This window comes from Crocodylus porosus, unplaced genomic scaffold (assembly GCF_001723895.1).
Source record: "Crocodylus porosus isolate Cpor-Errol unplaced genomic scaffold, CroPor_comp1, whole genome shotgun sequence".
In the NCBI taxonomy this organism is placed as follows: Eukaryota; Metazoa; Chordata; order Crocodylia; family Crocodylidae; genus Crocodylus; species Crocodylus porosus.
The window spans coordinates 5,355,010-5,369,097 of NW_017728927.1; the positions used below are offsets into that span (position 1 = coordinate 5,355,010).

General features: G+C 51.2%; 1 protein-coding gene across 1 annotated transcript in view; it reads left to right on the forward strand.

The window, feature by feature from the left end:
- SCNN1G (sodium channel epithelial 1 gamma subunit) overlaps positions 1 to 12,691 on the forward strand; it is a 17,612-nt gene extending 4,921 nt beyond the window's left edge. Inside the window, exons 2-13 of the mRNA XM_019542121.1 lie at positions 1 to 316; positions 1,416 to 1,707; positions 2,444 to 2,637; positions 4,629 to 4,732; positions 5,194 to 5,357; positions 8,177 to 8,275; positions 9,505 to 9,622; positions 10,088 to 10,166; positions 10,260 to 10,317; positions 10,899 to 10,960; positions 11,163 to 11,238; positions 11,778 to 12,691. Of these exons, the coding sequence (XP_019397666.1) occupies positions 1 to 316; positions 1,416 to 1,707; positions 2,444 to 2,637; positions 4,629 to 4,732; positions 5,194 to 5,357; positions 8,177 to 8,275; positions 9,505 to 9,622; positions 10,088 to 10,166; positions 10,260 to 10,317; positions 10,899 to 10,960; positions 11,163 to 11,238; positions 11,778 to 12,167 (1,952 nt within the window). The 3' untranslated portion in view covers positions 12,168 to 12,691. The remainder of the gene's footprint in view (positions 317 to 1,415; positions 1,708 to 2,443; positions 2,638 to 4,628; positions 4,733 to 5,193; positions 5,358 to 8,176; positions 8,276 to 9,504; positions 9,623 to 10,087; positions 10,167 to 10,259; positions 10,318 to 10,898; positions 10,961 to 11,162; positions 11,239 to 11,777) is intronic.
- Positions 12,692 to 14,088: the final 1,397 nt, after the last annotated feature.

The window sequence follows — 14,088 nt, forward strand, 5'->3', positions numbered from 1 at the left end:
TGGCCGCGGGACGCAAGATCAAGGCCAAGATCAAGAAGACGCTGCCGGTGCGGGGCCCGCAGGCGCCCACGCTGGGCGAGCTGATGCGCTGGTACTGCCTGAACACCAACACGCACGGCTGCCGCCGCATCGTGGTGTCGCGCGGCCGCCTGCGCCGCCTGCTCTGGATCGCGCTGACGCTCAGCGCCGTGGCGCTCATCCTGTGGCAGTGCGCCGAGCTGGTGCTGGGCTACTACAGCGCCTCCGTGGCCGTCACCGTGCGCTTCCAGAGCCTGCGCTTCCCCGCCGTCACCATCTGCAACACCAACCCCTACAAGTGAGTGCGTCTGCCCGGCGCGGCACGCAGCCCCTTGCCCTGCCGCCGCCCTCCGCCGCCCGCGCCTGTCTGTCTGTCTTCGCATCCGGGAGGCCACCCCAGCGGGCGGGAGAACGGCCGTCCTCCGCCTCTCCGCCTCGCTTGCAACCGGGCCAGGGTCTCTGGGGAGACGTGGTGTCGTTGTTAGGCGGGCCAGGCTTTTCCAGTACATGTGACCTCTTTCATTAGGCCGACAATAGGCAGAGGAAAAGTTCTTTGCAAGCTTTCGGGCACAAACACCCTTCCTCAGGCAGAGGGACCCTCCGCTGCTGCTCTGACTTCTCCACCTGTAATCCGGTGCTTCATCTGTCCCACGCTGGGGCGAGCCGGATGGATTTTATCTTTCTACACCTGCACATCCGTCGCCTGGTCATTTCTCTGCCTTTTCCCCCCAGCTCCCTCTTCCCAGGAGCAGGCTACTGGGGCAAGACCCCAGGCTCGCCATCTCAGAGGGGCTGTCGCGTTCCCCTGCTGCTCACCCGCACGGTCCTCTTGCTTCTCCTTCGCTGTTCTCTCTCCCGTTCCTCATCTCCCTCAGCCGCTCCAGCTGAGATGCAGCTCTTTTGCCTACTGATGATTTTGCAACTCAGACTGTTGTCTACCCTGCTCCCTGCCGCCAGCTGCTGGATGTTTTTCCAAGGCGAATCCCTTTGCCATTTCCTACCCATCTTACTCATCTCTCTAGTCTTCGCTTTAGCAATAAATGTAAAACCCGCACTATTTGCTGCTGCTCCTCCAGCTCCATGACAATGCCTTTAGAGTCCAGATTTTACAACAACTTCCTCTACAGCTCAGCCTAGCTCTGTTCACAATTTTGCTCTGTGATCCCACCGTGATCCTGATACTCCCTATGCCAGTTCCAAGAATTCCACTGATAACATTTCCCAGCGGTAGGCCAAGTACCATGTCAGTGCTCAGTCTGTCTAGGCAGGGGAGGGAGGAATAGCTGGCTGTCCCCGTGCTGAACAGCGGACAGAAAACAGCATTGAGAACTGGAACAGGAGATGATGCTGGAAGAGCACTGCAAACATTATTTCCTGTCCCCTTCTCCCCAATGCAGGTACAGTGTGATAAAAGAGTACCTGTCCGAGCTAGACAAAGAGACCAGAATTGCACTGGAGTCTTTATACGGGTTTTCAGAAGGCAAACCCAAGGTCCGCCGGGATGCAGAGGACCGGAACGTGACAGAGTATCAATACCTTGAGAAAGTCCCGCTGCTCAGGTTCGAGGACCTCATTCGGAAAGAAGCCACAGACCTTCACAGCGGGCACAAGCGGAAAATTGAGTCTAACGTCTTCCACAAAGGGTCTACAAATACTGGGGATCCACAAAACATGATCGGCTTTCAGCTGGTGAGTGGGCGCATTGCTGAGTGGGGTGGGCGTGCGCTAGAGCCAAAGTTCGCAGGTGTTGTTTGACCAGCTGATGAGTGCAGCATCCGAGTGGGAGTGAAGCATGGTTTCAGAGAGACATAAAGGGAACCTTCAGGGCATCTCCTAGTCCATCGTCCAGTCCCTGACATGGGGTGCAATTTAAAGTGAGCACACATCCTTCTGGCCTTTCCTTGAGCATTTCCATTCTGCCAGGTTCCACTCCCTACTGCAACCAACGGGGAGAAAACACCATCTGAAATCTAGCCTTGGTTGCTTCCTTGTTACTGCCACCCATTACCTTCTCCCCGGAGCACAAAACGGTCACCTCCTAGACCCCCTGCATCAGCTCCACCAGGCAACTGGTTGTGCTTCTGCAGGGCTAAACATACGGAGTTTCTGAAGTGCATCCTCCAAAGAAAAGTTACTTGTTACTTACCCTCAAGCGGGCTACTTTGCTTCCTCATACCTTTCTGGAATGGTTTCCTGTAGGATGCACAGAGCCCTCTTACCTGAAGGCTACCACCCTGTACCTTTTGGAAGAGCAACCTCTCTTCCTGGGCTTACACACTCCATACTGCTCTGTTCATCTCTTTGCTGCCACTAAAAATGTCCTGTTTGAGGAGTATTATAGAGCAATAACCACACTGCAAATGCTTCAATACAATACACCAAATGTTCCCTGCCTGACACTCATTTTCCCTTTTCTAATTATTAGTGTGACCCAAACAACAGCAGCGACTGTGCAGTTTACACATTCAGTTCTGGTGTCAACGCTATTCAAGAATGGTACAAACTGCATTATATGAACATCATGGCACAAATTCCCCTGGAGAGGAAGGTGAATATGGGCTATTCGGCTGATGACCTTCTCCTGACATGTTTCTTTGATGGCCTATCTTGTGACACAAGGTGCGTGCACAAAAATTACTTGCCAGTCTAGCTGCTCGTTTCTAACACTAAATCGTGGAGGAATTACATGTTTGTTATTTGCTATTTGCCAAGTTCAAAGCCCACAGGACATACCCAGTCCAGTGTTTAATTTGCTGGAAGTGTAGGTTTCATATAGAAATGTCCTCATGACTCTAATTGCGCTAGAAATCTGCAGTAATGCTTTCCGTGCAGAATTACACCATGCCTGCAAGCTGGGAATGAAACTGCCTGCCCTGGCAACCAAACAGAGGCCAAGAAGAAGTGACCCCTTTTCCAAGCTAGAATTAAAAAAATATATAATGGAAACAGTGCAGAGAGAGAATGAGAAACTACAGACTTCAATCTTCTTTCAGTCTGAATAATGAACATTAGTTTAATGATGTGATGTTAGTTTGACCTTGCTGTACTATTTAACAGTGCTGAATTGGTTCAGGTAAGCATGCTGTTAAGGTGAAGCGAGGGCTGAAGACAATGGCAAGATGCCCATTGACTTCAGGAAACCAGGATCTCACCTTACAGCTTGTAGCTGCAGGAGATATAAAAAGGATTTTCTAGTGATGTCAAGTGGATATGTGTGGTCCCCCATACAGGCACTCTCATTTGGAAGTCAAAGTGGCCTTGAAGCACATCGGATGCTCATGGTGTCTGGGCTACAGGGAGGCAGCCACTTTGACTTCCAAATGAGAGCAGCCACATGGAGGGGTCCGTGCACTTCAACTCTGAACTGTCCGTTGATTAGTCTTTATTGACCAGACTCCCCACCTAGGCAGGGCCACCATTTGTTAAGACAGTTAAGCCGGGTTTATGCTCCAGACTTGTGTCAAGGGAGCTGTGTCTGGGGTCATACCTCCTTGTACTCTCACAACATGTAATTGTGCCAACAGACTCCCTTAGTGTAGACACAGGTACTCCAGCACACCCCCTTTTACAAGACGGTTTGGCTTGCCCTTCATATCAGAAGTTGGGTCATGCCAGTTCCAAAAGCCATTAAGCACTTGCTGTTAGGGCTGTACAAACACTTGATTTTCCACTTCAGTAACCAAACCATTAAAAAAAAAAGTTTCAGTTTAAATCAAAACTGAAGTGTAAATGCTGGGATTTCTCTTGGCAGTAGGAGCACGATCACTTTGCTTTCTCGTCCCCACCTGAGCGCCAGGCTTAGTCATCACTCAGTGTGCTGCTGCCACTGCCCTCCTTTTACCAGAGCCAGCCCAGGCTGGGATTCCAGTCCCTCCTCTGCCTTGAATGAGCAACACCCCTCTCCCAGGGAAATACCCCAGCTGCCACAAAACACCATGTTCAAGGAAAGGGTTTGCTTTTAACACCTCCCGTTGATGCTGTTTCACTTTGTATAAAAATACTTAAATATCTGATAGACTGGAACCTATACATCCCACCTGCCAGGTGAGAGCATGAGCCACCAGGCTAGACAGTCACTCTCACCCTGTGCTGCTAGCTCAATGAACATTATAGTATTTTCTACAAAGTGAAACTGTCTCCAGCAGAGGAACTGAGGGAGACTTATTCCCTCAGAAATACCCTGTAACTTGGTGTTGTGGGATTCCCCTGGCAGGGGCGAAGTAACAGAGTCAAGCCCTGCAAACAGAGGGTGGAATTGAACCCAGGTCTCCCATATCCCATGCGGAAGCCCCAACCACTGGATACAAGATAAGCAGCGGCCCTGGCTCAACCAACTCCTTTTTTAAATCTAGCCCAGGGGGGATGGAGGGGTGGAAAACAACACAACTCGGCTGAAACAATTTATTGAGTCCAGGCCACATTTACACATAGGGTCAAGATGACAAAACCAGATTTTCCAGGGGGGAAAACAACCCATGGTCTAGCCCTGCTTGCTCTCCATCATCACCAGAGTTTAGATGCTCAAGCTGGAGAAAGAGCGAGACATTTGCATTGCCACAGGCAGTTAGATTGCAGAACACAGCATGAACGGCATCTCTGGTCTCTTTCAGAAACTTCACTCCGTTCTATCACCCGCTGCACGGCAACTGTTACACCTTCAACAGTGGAGAAAATGGGACGATCCTGAGCACCTCCACAGGAGGCAGCGAGTACGGTAAGGGAACCATGGTAGTAGAAGGAAGGTTGTTCAGTGAAATGTTGATCATTCTGGTTGTGGGGGGGGAGGGCAGCCGACATGGGCATTAGATGTGTAACCTGACTGGCCGGGTTCAAACAAGTTCTTCTCCAGGCTACTGCCAAAGAATAAAGAGGTGGCATCATTGCATCACCAGCATGTTCCATCTGAAATCATTCCTCCCTGTTATATAACTTTTAATGGGTATTGAGTAACCACCTCGACTGGTACTGTTGTTACTCATGCTGGATGCCGTCAAAAGCCAGTAATAACTGCAGCTGTGCTTGGCCTGGCATTAATACACCCAACTGGTATCTTAACAATTGTACTTAGTGACTGTGCTGCTCTCCCTGCCTCATCCATGGAGAAAGAGCTCTAGCTTATAGGATCATAGAGATCACGATATCCTAGACTAAGTATGCCATTGCTCTGTTTTGCAGGATTACAGGTTGTCCTTTATATAGAGGAAGTAGACTACAATCCCTTCTTGGTGACATCAACTGGGGCCAAGATCATCATCCACGACCAAAACGAATATCCCTTCATTGAAGATATCGGCACAGAGATCGAGACAGCAACTGCCACCTCCATAGGGATGCATTTTGTGAGTGACTACAGTCTTGCTCCCCAGGAATGCAGCTGTCAGATACCAATGCCATGTGTGAGAGACAGGCCAAAATGAACGTGGCATAACCGCTAGTGTCAGCACAGAGGTAGAGACGTGCATTTACACCCTGGGTCTGGAGATCTGACACTCCTCGAGGCCAGAGGGTAATAACCAGCATTTATACGCACTGGCAGTTTTCTGAACCCTGCCTTATTGCTCGCACAGAGGATGGTTGGACAGCCAGCCCTTAAGGAGTCCCACACCAACCAGGGTTCTTTGTCCACCACCCCCATGGATTGCTTAAGGACTTGGTTTTCTATCACAAAAAATCTAGCCCCCATCAGACAGTAGCACACACCCTTTGCTGTAGCACAGTACAGACACAGCTGTGGCTGAGGCAGGTTTGAGCTAGCCAGAGCAGATGTGTCAGACTGTATTATAGCCAGGTCCAAACAGCACAAGCCATGCATGGCTGCTTTGGTGGGGTAGACGGGTCCTGCGCTTGCTCATTGTCTCACTCTCCTGGCTATGAAGACCCTCCTGGGTGCTGCCTTTGCACCAACATGAGCATTTAGCCAGGGTGGGGGGCATCAATGCAGTGCTAGAAGGTGCCAGAAGTGCAAACCAAGCCTTGTGACCCAAGGGGTTTCTGCTGAGTTGCTGGGATGACAAAGTTGAGTAATACAAGCTTTTCCAGCACCTGGATGGGCAGTGAAGTCAGGATTGTTAGGGTGGCTGTATCAGAAACACCAGCTAAACTGCTCTTTAGGCGTGGCTGGGTGTGCCACATCCCAAAGCTCCCTGCATTAGAAAGGACAGCAGGAGTCAGGCTGACTGTTTCAAATGTGCTATCAGCCAGCTGTTTGGAGAGCCCAGGCACCAGCTATCAACTTTAAAAAAGCAGGAGAAAGCCATGTTTATGTTGCCTTTCAGAGGAGGAGGATTCAATGAAGCTAGTGGATTTTAGGGTGGAGCAAGCTTGGGCCATCAGCAGCAGAGTGTTTAGATCTGTAGATGCTCAGGGCTTGTCTGCATTACAGGCTGGCTGGGGCCCCTGAGACAGATGTAGCTCTGCTCCCCCTCTTCTCATACCACTTCCCTGGGGGGAGCAGGAGTCCTCTTCTGCCAGCACAGCCAGTCATACCCCTGCCCAACACAGTCTACATTACAAGTTCTCTGGCTTATCTCTCTCCAAACGCAGCCTTGAGTCCACAGCCCTGTTTGCTGCCTACCAGATAAGACCTCCCATCTGTACAAATCACTAGTAAAGCTCTACCAGGACAGCTAGTTATCACTGAAAGGCATTGTTCACCTGGCATTCCCCAAAGCTAGTGCTGGGCATCTGTTGGCATCAGCAGCCCCTAGTCCGGACATGACATTCAGCAAAAAAACAATGGTCATCCAGACAGAAAAAACTGAGGCCATGCAAGCCTGAGATTCTTCCCAGTAACTGATAGAAAATAGATGCAAAAACATTCTGAATATTTAGGTGATTAACCTCGTGGCACCCAAAAAAAAGATCATCTCACGCAGTAGAAAACATTAGGGGGAATCACATTTGTCAGGTAAGACTAAAGTAGTTTGGCACCCACAGGTGGCCTGATTGCAAACTGATGCATCAGGAGGGTCAGTGCCAAAAGTGACACATCTATACAAGGGGTACCAAGAGAAAGAAACATCTAAGCTGGTTATTTCTAAAGGCTTCCAGGAGAGATTTGTGATTGCCAGATTAGGACTGCTTCATGCATAGCCATGGGGTCTCCAGAACCCCCTGATCACTCTGAACCTGCAAAGTAGAGTGCAGCTAAGAGCTGTGCATTGCACCCATGCCAATGAGGGGACAGATGGGTTGGTACCAGACCAGGAATGATCTCTCACATGGAAGTGTGAGTTTCTAGACACACAGCAGATGCATGTGCATTTCTGTTGGTGCACAGAAATAAATCACTGTCTTGGTGATGGGGGGGCTTGCACACTCCATCACCAAGACGAGACCTGTTTAAAGTCAATGACCAGTACAGTCCAGGTATTGCACACAAGCAGCTTTGTCAACGTTTCTGACCTAGACATGGACTCAGTGCCATAACTGCATTAGGAGCGTGGCCTGTAATCCAGAAGGGTACATCCCGTTGGTACAGGTGCGCAGAGTTCCCTATAAAAATGACACGTGTCTATTAAAAATCTACTGCCATATCAAGGACCTCCCTGAAGAGCCCAGCACTGACCATGAGAGGCCTGGATTTCAGAGTGTGCCTGAGGACATTACAGAAGCTATGCCCCTCTTCCATAACTTGGGGATTATGCCTGCCAGGTTTCTAAATAGGCAGCTTCTGTGGTAAGCACAGCTAGTTGTACAGACGTAGGAAGCAGAAGGAAGATGCAGCATCTCACTGGTCCCATAATTTGGTTACGTGGGTTTTGCCCAATCACTGCTGTGTCAGTAAGTCCAGCCATAATCCTTTGCAGTGCCCAGGTACCAGGCTCACTGGCATCTTCACCAGCAAAGTTAAACAAAGAAAAGCCTCACCTCTGACACTACAGTGTGTCACCATCCACCCTCACACATCCGTAACACCCATCTCTACAGGTGTGGGGGGAATGGACAGCTGCAGCCTTACCCATTTTGGCAAGTTATTAAGAGGCCCCAGAATATTTCAGTGAAGCAATGAAAGGCAAATCACAGCTCAGACCTGCCCCATACTTGTTACAGTTTGAACGTCAATCCCTGGGTATCAGCAAAGTGGTACTCGGTGGTCTCTGTCCTTCAGCTCATTTGTGCTCTCTCGAATCAACACCTGCTCTTCTCTGGGTTTCAGACACAGTCTCGCAAGCTCAGTGAACCATACAGTGACTGCACAGAGACTGGCGCAGATATAAATGTGGAAAACCTCTACAACAAGACCTACTCTCTCCAGGTAAGGCTGTTACATTTGATTTGTCAAATATTTGGGCGTGACATGTATAAACAGCTCTGCAGCACTCTACCGTGATACCCCAAGACCTGCAATGGCTTTAGCATAGGATAAAGTGTCTTGGATCATTGCTGTCATGTATGAGAGTACTTGTAAGTCAGGACTATTCCCAAGCAGGTGAAGGTTTAAGTTGCCTTGGGGATTTTTGTCAGATAAAGAAAGAATGAACTCATCAGGCACTTTTCTGGGACTGCTGGACTAGCGAATCCCAGCTGAGCAAATGTTGCAGCTTATTAGCCCTTGAAGCCAGAAACTATGACCTGTAGGACTGCAGAAATAACTGATACCATCTAATCAGTGTCTGACTAGCAGGATGCTTGCTGATTTAATTTTCCATTAATTTTGCATAGCTTCTTTAATTGGTTCCTCCTCAAGGGTGCCAGTCATTCTCCACCACAAGGGCTATAATTCCAATTGCGCTTGTATTATCTGCTGCTTGTAAATCCAGAGCCAAGGGGCTAATTTTCATTTTAATGACTATTAACAATGCAGCCTCCTGTGATGGGGGGACAGACAGGGTCAGACAGACGGCCCCTGGGCTCCCAGTAGGATTAGTTCACTACAGCATGGATCCCTGCGCACAGTGGGAAGCTCGGTGCCTACTTACAGAAAATTTGATGTGCTGTAGTCAGCAACGCCCATAAAACAGAGCAGTGAGTCTGCTAGTCCCGGGAAATGCCATTTGCTAAACAGGCATCAGCAGAAATTAGCAGAATCTGCTGACATTTTCTGCTGACCTCCGCACCCTTGCTGCCTGGCTCTCAGACTCCAACGCAGGGCAGCTCGAGGTTGGGTGGCTGAGGACGCGTGCAGAAGACTTTGAAGGCAGGGGAGGAAATAAGGGTAACACCAAGGCTCCCTGCAACAAGAGAAAGTGTCTTTATTTCTGGCCCAGCTTTTCTCTGCTGCTCAAGGAGCAACTTCCCTTGTGTCATTGTTTTAGACTCAGCCAGCAGCGGGCCTCGTCAGCCGGTGCAATGGGATTTCTGCCCTCGGTTATTCTCAACACGCTGAGGGGGGGACAGAGAATCAGGGTCTGGATCCTGCTGCTGCCACAGCTCCAGCCTTGCGTGCATGGAGCAGGAAGGGGGTTGCACACAGGGTTTGGGGCCTCGTTGCTCAGTTGTCAACTCCTGGAAACTCAGCAGTAGGGTTTTTTTCCCCCCTTACAGATTTGCCTTCACTCCTGCTTCCAGAAGGCCATGGTGGATCACTGCGGCTGTGCCCAGTATGCCCAGCCCTTGCCTGCTGGGGCTGAGTACTGCAACTACAAGAAACATCCCAGTTGGAGTAAGTTCTTAAGAGTATGAGCAACCCACACAGGCTCCTTTCCAGCCCAGCTGCAGGCAGCAAATGCCCCTGACAGGCACATCCCATCTCAGCAGACCCCCAACACAAGCCCATGGAGCAGTAGGAAACAGCAAACTGCCTCAGACTTACACAGGCTACACTGATTATCCTTTCATTGCTGAGCCTGGAAGCTCATGCCCAGCTTGTCCCTGAACCTCGCTAAGTGCTTATTAATAATTGGTATTACAGTAGCATTCAGAGGCCTCACCTGAGTTTGAGGTTGGATGTATAAGGAAAGTATTGGAGCAGAGACCCGAAGGGGTTCTGAGGAGACCTGCCGGAGGTCACACAGTTGAGGTAGTAAGGCCAAGGTAGATCTTCAATCTAAGCCCCATCCCAGCAGTCACCCCATGGCCAGTCTTCCTCGTGTCCTCCTGAGACTCTGACCCTGGGCTCTCTTTCCAGTGTACTGCTACTATAAGTTGCATGAGAAGTTTGTGAAGGAGCAGTTGGACTGTCAGCAGAAGTGCAAAGAAGCCTGCAGGTATGTCCCACCACAAACCAGGCAGGAAATATAAAACTTTCCGCAGGCAAGAATTCAAACTTGTGGTTCACACAATGCTTCTTCTCTTCCTAGCTTTAAGGAGTGGGCGCTCACCACCAGCATAGCCCAGTGGCCATCCACCGCTTCGGAGGTAAGCCCCAGTTGTGCTCAGCTGTGACGCCATGAGGGTAATAGGGGCTGCTTCCAGCATGGCCAGTGTTGTCTTGTGCCTCACACCCCAAGAGCTCTGCCAGGCTGGCGCGCTCTCTTCCGGCCAAGGCTGCTAATGCTGCCATTCCACATCCTCCAGGGGTTCACAGCCCCGTCCAGGATGGTGGGAAAAGCCTAGATTTTGCATGGTGGGGAGGCAGGTTACACAGAGAGAATGGCAAGTCAGAATGAAAGGGGAGGGAAGAAGTCTTGCAGCCCCCACAGTGCCAGGTAAACCCTGGGGTGCAGCCTCTGAAGTGAGGCACCTTTAGAGCAGCCCTGTAGTGCTTCTGCCTGCAGCGTACAAGGTCTCCGGGCCCAGCGGCAAGGACAATATTCCCACCCAGACAGCTGCCCGCCTGAACTGCCACCTTGCCCTTGGGTCCTGGCCGCCCCTCGCACCAGGCATTCTGGTCCGGCTGGGAATCCAGATCTGAATGAAGCGGGCATGAGGTGGGCTCTCGCCCCTGGGGCCCCCACTCCGGTGCTCACAGCTGCTGCTTTGTGCTCTTATTTTCTCAGGACTGGATGCTCCGGGTTCTCTCTTGGGACAAAGGGCAGAAAATCAATAAGATGTTAAAGAAGTAAGTTTCTCCCTGGGTGTTCTTAGCCTGTGTCTCCAGCTCAGATACAATCTCTGCAGCCCTAATGACAGCAGTTGGAAAAATAGTTCTCTTGGACTGGCCTGGCCCTACTTGTCCAACTGGTTATTTAAATAATTTTTCAGAGCGTCTCATGTTATAGTTTTACTAACGCCTGGATCTGCTCCCTCCTCTCCCTTTTCAGGACAGACCTCGCAAACCTGATGGTGTTTTACAAAGACCTGAACAAGAGATTCATTTCTGAGAATCCTGCCAACAATGTAAGTACGATTCAGTTCAGCACTGGTGAAAGCTGCTCCAAAGCCCCAAGATGTGCTGGGCACAGGTGGTGGCAGGACGAGGGTTCCCATGAGGTGCCTTCCAGTGTGCCCACCGTCCTGCCCTTTGGCAGCCGTCCCCAGGCTTGTGAGGGTGTTCAGTCAGAGCCACAGAGCAGTAGGGCTGGAAGGGACCTCCAGAAGTCATCTAGTCCAACCGTTGCCTGAGGCAGAACCATCTTGTACAGTCTCCAAACTCCATTCAGTCCTTGCCCTCCTTGACACGGGCACCTCTCTGCTATCAGCTGCCCCAAAACAAGGCTTAAGAGACATTTCCATGTAAATACTGGCTTCTATTTCTGGAGCAAGAGTGGAGTAGGGAGGAAATAGAGACTGGCCCGTGCCATTGTGCCCTCCCTTAGCAATCAATCTTCCCCATCAGGCAGGCAGCCCTTGTTGTCCAGCCTGCTGTGCACCCCGTGACCACCCCTGCTGCTGTTCCCAGTGAGCTCCAAATAACCTTGTGCTCCCTCCTACTCTAGATTGTCATTCTGCTTTCCAACTTCGGGGGCCAGCTGGGCCTGTGGATGAGCTGCTCTGTGGTGTGTGTCATTGAGATTGTTGAGGTTTTCTTCATTGACTCTCTCTCCATCATCATGCGGCGCCGCTGGCAGAAGACAAAGAAATGGTGGAATTCCCGAAAGGCCAAGCAGAGCCAGCTGCCTGCCCAGGGGACCGGTCCAGGCAAGCAGGGCCATGACAACCCTGTGTGCATCGACGAGGACTTGCCCACCTTTAACACTGCCCTTCACTTGCCGCTGCCCCAGGAAAATCACTTGCCCAGGACTCCCCCACCCAACTACAGCACTTTGCGGCTAGACACCGCATTTACAGAACAGCTGCCTGACACACTAGAGACCGAGAGCCGCTGAGGCAGTATTGATCTCCTCGTGTTGGTGCCAAAGACAGTGGACATGTGACCCAGGAGCCAGGGGCATACATCTGGGGGTTTGCCCTTGGGGGTGGATGGTGTTTGGACTCTAAGTTGGAGATTTGGAGCTTTCTGTTAAAAGCATCCCTGAGCAAACACCAGGCTTGAGGGCTTGGCCAGAGAGCATGGCAGGCCTGGCGTCTCCAGCAGCAGAGAGCTCGTGTCTTCACGAAGACAATGACAAACATTGTGGACAAGCTGCACATCGTTCACCCGTCTGGTACTAATGCTGTGACTGCTCGGGGCTCCGCATTGGCATCTCGGTGCACAGGCCAGGCCAGGCCTTAGGGGAGGCCAGAGTCCATTGCTGGGAGAGAGGGAAGGTTGGGAGGAGAGTGGAATCCACCCAGATGCCACATGCTGCGTGCGGAAAGGAAAACGCGTTGTTAAGCTGCATCCCCTTCCGCTCAAGGCCTTACTGCCGGCGTGGCTCCTGGTCCAGGGTGGAGAACTTTAAAGCCAAAAGAACCACTCCCAGAGCAAGTTATCACCCCATTGGAGTAAGGGAGCTGAAGTCAGTCCCAAAACAGTCCTTTCCAGTGTCCAAAAGTGAAGGCAAAACAACGAGTCTCGTCTCTACAAGGGGAGGCTGTCTTCACACAGCTTGGCCAGCTGCTCCTGTACCGACAGGATCTCATTTGAGCTGTGCAGGTGCTGGGAACCCTTGGAGCCCCTTTCTCACAGTCATTTCAGTCATGGCCCAAGACCCCTGGCCTGAGACCACCATTCAAATATCACCCCAGTGCTAGGGCGGTCTGTTCCAACACCCAGAGCGTGGAGCATCACCAGGGCTGGGAGGGAGAAGAAATCGCCTCCCCCATGGCAGAGTGATAACAAATCCCCCCTCCCCATCCCCAGCAGTTAGTACAGCTGCTGCTCTGACGTCCCTGCACCCAGGTGTGACAGGAAGAGCAGACAGAAGATGCACTGATCCTAGTATCCTCTGTTGCCAAATTCCAGCTGTGGCCCCCCCACAACAGAAAGGATGTGGACACATTGGAGAGAGTCAGTGGAGAACAATGAAAACAGTTGTGGGGCTGGGGGACAGGACTGGTGAGGAGAAGCTGAAGGAAATGGGCTGATTTAGTTTGCAGAAAAGAAGACTGAGGGGGATTGAATAGCAGCTTTCAACTCCTGCAGGGGGGCTGCAAAGAGGATGGAGCTGGACTGTTTGCAGTGGGGGCAGATGGCAGGACAAGGAGCAATGGGCTGACGCTATAGAAAGGGAAGTTGAGGTTGGATGTTAGGAAAAGCTCTCTCACTAGGAGGGTAGTAAAGCACTGGAACGGGTTACCCAGAGAGGTGGTGGACTCTCCATCCCTGGAGGTTTTCAAGACCTGTCTTGACAAAGCCTTGGCTGGGATGATGTAATCGGGGCTGGTCCTGCCTGGGGCAGGGGATTGGAGTAGATGTGATCTCCTGAGCTGCCTTCCAACCCCAATTTCCTATGATTGTATGATTGCCCCATGCACTAGTACCACCATAGCCCAGACCCTCTCGGCCTCCAGCCCACTGAGACAGTCCCTGGATTTCAAACCAGCTGCTATAAGTGTCACTGCTCATACCTTTTCTCCCCGGAGAGCTTAGACCTTTCAGTTATAAAATTTCCCTGCTTCAAGCACATGAACAGGAACATCCAGATCCCAATTCTGTAGTGTGTGGAGGGAACGGCAAAATCCCCGTGGCCTGCAGTACAGCGGGTCTGAGCCCGGCGGCAAGGCTGGAGCTCCCTTTGTTCTCTCCTACGTGTGTTGGACCCAAGGCCACATGCACAGGAATGGTATGTAAGGATGGGTGCACTCGGTCCCACAGCTCAGTCCCCTCTTCCCAGCCAGCTCCTGCTATGGCCTTCCTGTAGCCGA